Source organism: Talpa europaea, assembly GCF_964194135.1.
Source record: "Talpa europaea genome assembly, chromosome: 12".
In the NCBI taxonomy this organism is placed as follows: Eukaryota; Metazoa; Chordata; class Mammalia; order Eulipotyphla; family Talpidae; genus Talpa; species Talpa europaea.
In genome coordinates, this window is record NC_140079.1 from 47,674,670 (window position 1) to 47,684,495 (window position 9,826).

Below are 9,826 nucleotides of genomic sequence, written 5' to 3' on the forward strand. Positions count from 1 at the left end.
CCAGGTCTAACTCCCAGCACTGGGCCACCAGCTGGGCCCTCGCCTCCCCTCTGATGTGTGTCTTCCTCAGTGCCAGCTGGGGTCAGTGGTCACAACCTTTCTTATGCGACCCAGAGGGGCGTCCTGTGTCTTGATGCCAGCCCCTCCTCTGACTGCCTTCATATGTGGCCCTGACACCCATGGGACCATGAGCTGAGTCCCCACCATGACCTTGACCTGGACTGCTCACCATCCTCCCTCCCAATCCAAGTTCCTGGTCCTCTGCTCTCCACTCTTCCCACCCAGCATGTGGCCAGGCATGCCCCAGGAAATGCAACTGCCCCTGACCTGCTTCTGCTCAGCCCAAAGCTATAGGAGCTTAACTTAAGGGTCCTGCAGCCTCCTCAAGCACTGGGGGGGCTGTGTGCCCAGGCAGGATTTTCTCTGTAAGCAACCATGTTTCTCTGTAAGTAACTAAGTCTCTCCTGTCCTGTGAACAGATATGAAAAAGGTCACCTTAACCCATGACTCTATCCTGCTAACCCTGGGGAGCAGAGATAACAGCCCTCCAACCTCTACTTTATTTTCTCAAAGTCATCATTTTGCTTATTATTGAGCAGAGTCAATTACTGGTGCCCCTACCCTAGTGGAATGCCTGAGAATCCTATCACGGGAGCTTCCTGAAGTTTCTTGATGAAGCCACCCCTCGGTGCCTAATAACTTCTGGGAAATTGTACATTATTGTTTCCTCCTGCCTGCCTGGCACAGGGGCACACGCTAACTTCCCAAAGCTGTGTTGTTCAGTCTTTGTTAAAGCCTAAGAGGTGGGATGCACTTGCTGCCCAGCCTTGGGCACTAGGGAAACCCCAGCTCCCAAACTGCCTCTGACCGTGGACATGCTCCTGGCGATGCTGGCACTGGAGTTGCAGCTCTGAGCTGAAACTATTGCAAGCAGGTTGGGCATCTTCGTGGGACCTATCCCCATATTATGCCCGACATGGGGTCCTGCAGAGTCTGAAGGGCTCCCTCATTCCCTCAATACCCTACACCATTCTCAGATCCTAAGCCCAGCCGTGTCACCCCCACCCTCTACCCCGCTCCTCCCTCTGAGTGCTCCTGGGTGGCTCATTCTCCAAACTTTTTTGTCCCATTTTATAAAAGGGGAAATTGAGGTGCCCAGTACAATTGGGAAGAGGAGAGGGGCAAAGCCAGGTCTGTTGACTTCTACCCCACCCCCACAGGCTCCAAGTAATTACTAGAACTGGGCTGCTCTCCCACCACAGGAGCTCTCTGAGGATCGACTCCACCATCCACCACTACCCTCAGCTCCAACCGAGGAAGGGAGAAACGCCAGTTTTCCTCTCCCCTGCCCCACCCCGCTCCAGCAGGGGAGGGGGGAAAGCAAGAGACTTGAGGCACCCCTCCCTGCTCTGGCTTTTGCTTTCTGGTCCAGCTATGGCCAAGCCTGAGTCAGCCTTGTCAGTCGGCTCTGGTAGGTCCCAGGGAGCCAGAGCTGGGGAGGAGTGAGGGACAGGGACAGGTCTTTGTGGGGAAGGGGTGAAGTTGGGAGTGATGAGAGTCGCAGACCAGGAGGCAGGGGTCTGCTCTCAGGGGATTGCTTCCCATTCTAGTCCAGGGTGGGGACATGGGGTCCCAGACTAGAGGTAGAGGGGAGACTGGGTTACTCCTACCACCCCCAGAAGGGTCAGTGAGCACGTGACGACCCTCCCATCTCTCGGTGTCTCTGTCCCCACAGCCCCAACCTCACCTCCATCCGGTGCAGTGAGCAGCCAGGGCTCATTGACAGGGCTGATGCTGGGGTGGGGTGGGGCTGGGTCCAGGCCGCTGGTGCCTCAAAACATGGGGCCCGGTGGGGAAGGGCGGGCTGTCAGAAAGGGAGACCCAGAGAAAAGTACACACAGGGAGTTGTCAGCCCCGTGCAAGGGGCGTGGGCACTGGGAGGCGGTCCTGCCTGGGGGCTGGGCCACTGCCGCCTTAAAGGCAGCTCCTTCCCCGGGAGGCGATCCTGCCACAGTACCTTTGCCCGCCACGGTCATGGCCTGTTCACTGCGGTTCACGCTGTTCCTGCCGCTGCTGCTGCTGGATATTCCCCAGGTGGCTTGGGCGTCCCGGATGGAAACACTCCCAAAGGGGGTGGCCGCCTGCAAGGTAGGGACAACAACCGGGAAGTGGGAGTGGGGGTGGGGCTAGCTGCTCCTCCCCTGTCCCTAGACTTGTAGGAAAAAAGAGCGGGCTGAGATGCTATCACTGTCGGTGCCAAAATACCCCCCAAGCACCCCCCTCAACCTCCTGGCACCATAGCCACTCTCAGAGTCATTTTATTTTTCCATGTCGAGACTTCCTCATGTGCCAGTCAGCTGCCCCTACCCTATCCCTGCAGTACCCACCCCAGGGCTCATTGGGTACCTCCTGTGTACAGCTGGAGCACTGGAGTGAGAATCACGGTTTCGTGGGGCCAGGGGAAGGAAGCCCAGACAAGCTAAGCAGCCGCCCGCAGCCACTGACATTCATTAAGTGCCGCTCACAGTGTGTATGCATTTGGGACAGGACAGAGCTGGCATGTTTCTGGTGTGGAGTAAGCAGATGCCTCAAAGGCTGAGAGGCTTGCTCACAGTACCAGAGGCTCTGGCCACCTGCCACTCTCAGCAAAGCCGGAAGTCAGCAGCACTAGGCGCCTCTGCAGTAGGACTGGGGAGGGGTACATGGGGCCCCTTGAGAGCAAGAATAAATACGGAGTCAGCCTCCGTCTAGGGCTTGCTCAACTCAACGCCAAGAGCTGGGGGCAAAAGTGGCAAGAAAAAAGCACGCATTCATCTCCTATGGTATACACTCCCAAGAACACAGGATTGAGAGCAGCCACCAGATCCGCACATACCTTGAGTCCTTACTGCGTACAGTCCCCAGGCTAGGTTTTCCCCTCACTCAGAGGAAAACCAAGCTGCATGTACATGTACATTAAGTGCCTATGTTTGCAAGTCCTTGTAAGGTTTGTTTAGCAGACAGACTGAGATTTAGGAAGATTTAAGGAACCATAGTAGAATTCCTAGCAAATTCTGGAAGGAGTGCAAGATGGAGCACCCACTATTGGCAGCTCCCTTTCTACAAGAGTACCAAGCATGGCTCACTGGCTTCACACACCTTCTTCCTGAACAGGATGAAGACTTGTGTCTGTTGCGCCCCCGCTGGAAGCCTGACCCAGAGCCTGTCAGCGTGAGTCTTTACTATGAAGCTCTGTGCCCCGGCTGCCAGTACTTCCTTGTCCGAGAGCTCTTCCCTACATGGCTGATGGTCATGGAGATCCTCAATGTCACACTGGTGCCTTACGGGAACGCCCAGGTGTGTGGATGAGAGGGAAACAGGCAGTCACCCAGGGAAGTGGGCACCAGATGGGCCAGCCAGCACTTTACCCCAAACCCTGCCTTGCAGGAAAGGAACGTCAGTGGCAAGTGGGAGTTCAAGTGTCAGCATGGTGATCTAGAGTGTAAACTGAACAAAGTGGAGGTAAGTGCCTCCCAGCGCCCCCCCCCCCCAGGCGGGCGGGGAGGCAAAGAAAGAGGTATGAGGAGGGATAAAGGGTGTGAGGGGACTTATCAAGACTGAGAAAACTGCCAAGGAGTTTTCTCAGAAAACCCTGGCAGTTTTCTCAGTCTCAGAGGGACTGGGACCAGCCCCATCCTCTGCCCATGTGCCTCCACTTAATCACATCTTTATTCACTGCTTCATACGTGGTGCCTGTTATTATTCCCCGAGCAGTATTGGAGTGCTCTCTACTCCCCTTATGCCGTTGTCCATCCACCCCCAGGCCTGCCTGTTGGACCAGCTGGACAAGACAGTGGCCTTCATGACCATTGTTTGCATGGAAGAAATGGAGGACATTGAGCAAAATTTGAAGCCGGTGAGCAATACCCTCACTGGGCCCAGGATGGGAAACTTTCACCTTCTGTGCATCCCTATAAATCTGGTTCAAGTCCTGACCCCTGACCACCACTCTGTAGCCCAGGAAAACAGCTTTCCCTTTTGAAGTATCAATCTCAGAATGGAGGGAATGAAAATTTTCTGGGGCATGGATAAATGAGGGAGGGCTTCCTGGAGGAAGCTGAGCTTGGATAAACAGGAATATACAGGGACACAGATGCTCATCCTTCTCTGAGAGATAGAAATGACAAGGCAGGCCTGAAGGATTATGAAAAAGAATTCCCAAAAGAGTGACTCACTGGTTCTGATCATTTATTCATTCATCAAACATCCAGGCCACCTGAGGTACCCCAAGCCCCACAGAGTCATAGTGGTGCTAATGAAATGCAGAGGAGGAGGGAGCACTCAAGAGATGATGGGGAAGGTGGAGGAAGAGTATTTCTGGTGAAGGGAACAGCATGTATGGAAGCTCTGAAGAAAATGAGACAATGTAGTTGTCAGGGACTACTGGTCTGGTCGTATAGGAAACAGGAGCAGCCTGGACCCCTACCTCTGGGGCTCCAGTCAGGCATGTCTTAAGAATCTTATGTTTATGGGAATTCTTGCACTGCTGTAAACCTCAACTGTCCCCTATGGCTAGTGAGGTAACAGAAGTTTGGCTAGGGGAGTAGCGTGGGGGGGACCGTTGGGGAGATAACAGGGAGGAAGCTGAAGCAAGGCTCTGGCTTACAGCAACCCCCCACCCTACCCACAGTGCTTGCAAGTCTATGCCCCAAAGGTGTCCCCAGACACCATCATGAAGTGTGCAATGGGGGACCGTGGCATGCAGCTCTTGCACATCAACGCCCAACTTACTGACGCTCTGCAGCCACCCCACAAATATGTGCCCTGGGTCGTCGTCAATGGGGTAAGAACTCTTGGAACCCTCAGTGCAGCCCCTGGGCGGGGATCTTGTCTGGGAGGCAGGAGGCAGGGGCCAAATACGGGGTCATTTGCAGCCTCCCCTGAGCCAGGCACCCTAGTTGGCTAGGGATCATGTGGTCTCCTGTCTTGCTTTGCGTAGAAACCCTTGACTGATCAGAGCCATCTCCTCAGCGTGGTCTGCCAGTTGTATCAGGTAAGCTGGAAGGGGAACAAGGATTCAGCTGGTGGGTGGTAGGGTCTCCTTCTAAGACCATAACTCAAAACTATTCCCTCCAGGGTGAGAAGCCAGATGTCTGTCAAGTCACAGCCCCCTTCCCCAGGAAAGTATGCCTCAAGTGACAGCCAGGAGTGAGCCAAGGCAGCAAGAGTGAGAGCCCATCTGACCCCATTTTTGGTATCCCCCCAACTCTTCACCAGCTACTGCTCATCACTGGATAACTTCTGTACATTCTGTGAAGCCCCAACTCAAAATTCTGCCCCAAGATCAAGAATCTTGCCTCTTGAAAATGGTGCTATATTGAAACAACTTTAATAAACCTTTGGATATTGTGATTCATTACAACATTACAACCCCCTTATTCTGTCTTTGTGGAAAGGGATGCAGAGGCAGACAGATATTCCCCCTGAGGGCAGAGATGGGCTAGGGCTGGAAGAGCCTAGAGTGGAAATGAAGGCTCTGCGTAGAGAAGAGGGACATTGGGGCTGGGTTTTAAAGGGTGAGTAGGAGTTCCTTAGGCAGAAAATGTATTCATTAACTCGACAAACATCCCTTGCCACCCACTTGTTAACCCCACACTGGGTGATCCAGAGGATAAAGCAGGGAACTTGTCTGGGTAGTTTCAAAGAATGTATTGGGAGTAGGGGTGGGGGCGGGGGAGGAGAATGATGGTGAGCCAGGAAAGAGGAACAGACTATGCAAAGGCCAGCCAGCATCAAAATCTGGAGCTCTAGGCTGAGGCACTTGCACACAGGGCATGTTATAGGATAAATTTCAGATATAAAAAAAACATGATCCTTAAACTGATATAGTATGAATATATATTAAAGGTGTCATTTCATTCATTAGTAGTAAGGAAATTCATCAGATGTTCCAGGAAGAATGTAAAGATATTTGCATCAGGGATATTGACATGATGGTACAGTGGTAAAATTGACTTTTTCACAGGACTGAGATAGTTGTACGTTTTTTTTCACCCAACTTTATTACTTAAAAAAAAACAATATTTTTTATTAAAAAATTTTTTTTACAATTCACCATTTTAGTTTATCTGGGGTTTTTTGGTTGGTTGGTTGGTTGGTTGGTTTTTTGTAAAAAATAACTGGGGTGTAGGCCAGAGGTTCAGGGGGTGAGAGGATTCACCAGAATCAGAGTGGGGAGCAGAACAGGCAGATCTACTGAAATTCACTGCTAAGGGGAGCAGCAGGTGAGACAGACAGGAGAGGTCTGCTGTGCCATCTATGGGTCAGCTAACTGGCCAGGGATTGAACTCAGGCCATTGAGGTGGGCTGTTGAGTGACAGCGCTGAGACTTAACCCCTAGGCCACCAAGGAGGCCCTTAAAAAATTTTTAATAATATTTTATTTAACCTGATACATTATTATTTCAACATGTGATTGATAGGAGACGTAGTATGAGATGGTTTATATTCTTCATATGAAGTTGTGGAGTGTGTATTTTACACTTATAGCACATCTCAACACAGACTAACTACATTTCCAGAGCTCAGTAGCCACAGAAGTGACTGGTTGTAGGGAGGACAAATCATTTTCCGTCTACCCTTCCAAGTTTTGGGGTGGAGACCCCCTGTAATAAAAGACTTTATATGCGGGCCTCCCCAGTGGCGCAGCGGTAGAGCACTGGCTTGCGAAGCTGCCCGCAGCCTCTGCAGCGCCGGTTTGATCCCTGGCTGCTCCCCGGCCACCAGAGGGTCCCACATGGGTGCAGACCTCTCCTGCCGCCCGCTGCTCCCCTCAGCGGTGTACTTCGGTCCTTCTGCCTGCTCTGCTCCCGGCTCTGGCTCTGGTGAGTTCTTTCGCCCTCCCGCGCTTCTGACTATGCCCAGTGCTTGTATAAATAAATAAATCTTTTTTTAAAATAAATAAATAAAGACTTTATATGCATACTTCATGTATACATGATAGATGCCCAAGAAAATTAAGTAAAACCCCCAAAATGTCCCAAGTCACCACTCTAAAAACCCCATCTTCCACTGAAGACAAAGATGTTGGGGTCTCCCCAGCTTTACTGAGGTATAATCAACAAAATTGTATATACTTAAGGTGTAGCTAACCATTGTGAAATGTTACCACAACCCAGTTAATAACACATCCATCACCTCACAAAGTTGCCTTTTGTGTAGGTGGTGAAAACATTAGCAACTTCCAAGTATACAATACAGTATTGTTAACTGCAGTCACATGCTTACTCTTCTGCAAGGACAGTTTGTAACCTTTGACCAGCATCTCCCTGATCCAGCCCTCCAGACTCCTAGTGACCTCCCCCCTTCTAACGTTCCTGTGACTTTGGCTTTCTTAGATTCCACATATAAATGAGATCATACAGTATTTGTCTTTCTTTGCCTTATTTCACTTACTGTAATGTCCTTCAAGTTCATTCACATTGTCACCAATAGAATTGCCTTTTTTTAAATGCCTGAATATTTGAGTTGTCTCATTTGTTAAAAATAACTCAAAGGGAAGCTCTCCTGCCCACCTGTGACTATGCAGGTTCCTCTCCTTTTCTTTTCCTAATAAATCTTATTTTTTAAATGTAAAAAAGAAATGTCATGTCAAAGAAAGCCCTTCCCAGACAGAGCTCATATGGTCAGTCCTGATCATTTATAAGCACAGGAGGCCTTCAGTTCATTTTGCTGAGTGCTTGCCTAAGGAGGCTCAGGTTTGGATTTTGTGTTTGTGTTTTTGTTTTTAAGATTTATTTTTATTTATTTATACAAGCACTGGGTATAGTCAGAAGCGCAGGAGGGCGAGAGAATTCACCAGAGCCAGAGCGGGGAGCAGAGCAGGCACAGAAGGACCGAAGTACACTGCTGAGGGGAGCAGCGGGCGGCAGGAGAGGTCTGTGCGCCATGTGGGACCCTCCTCCGATGGCCGGGGGGGGGGGGGGGGGCAGAGGGGGAGCAGCCGGGGATCAAACCCGAGCCGAGAGGCTGCGGGCAGCTTCGCAACCTAGCGCTGAACCGCTGCGCCATCGGGGAGGCCCAAGGTTTGGATTTTGAAAAGCCTCCCGCATTTGCCAGTTAGAAACAGAAAAATTCACAGTTTCCATCTGTAGCCCTGATGCCTTTGGGCAGATTCCTCCCCTGCTTGGCATCCTCCAAATATCATAAGGACCTGGGCTGCCCAGCAGTGACCTAGAAGGCTGGCCCCACCAGCCACGCACAAGTCAGCTGTCCTGCGAGGGCTTCCCAAGCGTTGGATCCTCAGAGTCAAACTCATTTCTGAAGGTGGCTGGTTAAATCATTCCCGTGAGTCGGTCTCTTCTGGAGGGGGTGGGGGAGAGGTGGAGTTTAATTTCACACCCACACCCACACCCACACCCTGAGAGTGGGCTGGATCTCCAAAGAGCAGGGAAAGTGAAAAAGAGTAATTTGACACCAGAGTAGAGACGCCTAGCCCAAGCCACTCACCTGCGGTGCCGGTTAGCAGTTAGCATCACCAGTTGAGTCTTCCGGGAGTCACATGCTCCCGATCTGACACCATGGGGATTCTTCACCTCTGTGTGTGTGGGGGGGGAGGGGGGAGTTTGGGGGTTTTTTTTGTTTTTTATTTTTTGTTTTTTTTGGTTTTTGGGTTTTGGTTTTTTTTTTTTTTTTCAAAACCCAGAACCCATTCTAACCCAGAGATAGTAGAGACTTTCTACAAAATATCTGACCAGTGTCACTGAAGAGAGAACTAAGGTGAGGGGAAGACTATGTGGGGCACTTCTGGCAGGTTAACATTTTCCTGGCTACTCAGAATTACGATAACACTGTACTGTTGTTGCCTAACACCTGCCAGTGCACCTTCCGGATCTGACAAATAGAAAAGTAGCAGAGACTACTGGGGAGGAGGGAAGATGAGGGGGTAGGGGTGGGTGAAATGTCCCTGAGGAGGGTAATTCACCTGCAGCATTCCTTCTGGGATATAAAGTCATGTCATGTTCACATTCCATCATATTCACATCTTCCACCTAAACCTAAGATTGTCCCGGTGCACACTTGGGGTGGAAGTCTTGGGGCCATCTTAGGATCCTACCTGTCACCCCTCGTGTGTGGAAGGTAATGGCATGCATGAGATGTACCTTCTGAATTACTGACAAACAGGCAGGCAGAGTTTGTGGCTTTAATTCTAAAAGTTCAGCCATGGGTCAAGAGGTAAAATTTAGATTTGATTTGGGGAAGTTGGTCAAAAAAAGGTCAAAATTTGAACATTTTGAGTAAATAGGCTCACTGATGACTCAACCAGTAATTGACAGCTATAGCTAGACACTTAGCTACCTCCTTAGCCAAAGTGAAAATAAAAAGATTTTAAAGGCAAATACAGTATGTTACAAAGTTGGAAAAAATAGCTTTCGCTCTTTATTTTCTTCTAGTCTTAGCACTTTGAATATTAAGAAGACTCAGTTTTCCCAAGTAATTGAAGAGCTGATATTGGCAATATTTGGATAAAACACAAAATCTGTGTTTACTATGTAAATAAAAGTTTTTACAATAATCCAAGAAATTTTTATCCCTTTAACAGAAAGAGAATCAACCTCATTTTGCATTGGCACAATATCAATATTAAAGTTCATTGTTAAAATGCTGATAAATAAATAAATCTTAAAAAAAAATCCTGATAATCTAATTTTTGCCAGCTTGAACAGATGAGATTTTCTTTCTCTTTCTGTAACTTTCTATTTCCATGTTGGCTTTTGTCCTCTTTCTTTTTCTGAAAGAATCGTTAAATAACCCTTAAACAAAGATAAGATTATTCCTCTTTTCCCTAT

General features: G+C 49.6%; 1 protein-coding gene across 1 annotated transcript; it reads left to right on the forward strand.

Moving 5' to 3' along the window:
• Positions 1-2,034: 2,034 nt before the first annotated feature.
• Positions 2,035-5,200, forward strand: IFI30 (IFI30 lysosomal thiol reductase; the record flags this gene model as incomplete). The annotated part of the gene is made up of 7 exons (XM_084250032.1): positions 2,035-2,148; positions 3,154-3,336; positions 3,427-3,501; positions 3,803-3,895; positions 4,670-4,822; positions 4,979-5,032; positions 5,116-5,200. 7 exons carry the CDS (start codon positions 2,035-2,037, stop codon positions 5,176-5,178), a joined length of 735 nt encoding a protein of 244 aa, XP_084106158.1. The 3' UTR covers positions 5,179-5,200.
• Positions 5,201-9,826: the final 4,626 nt, after the last annotated feature.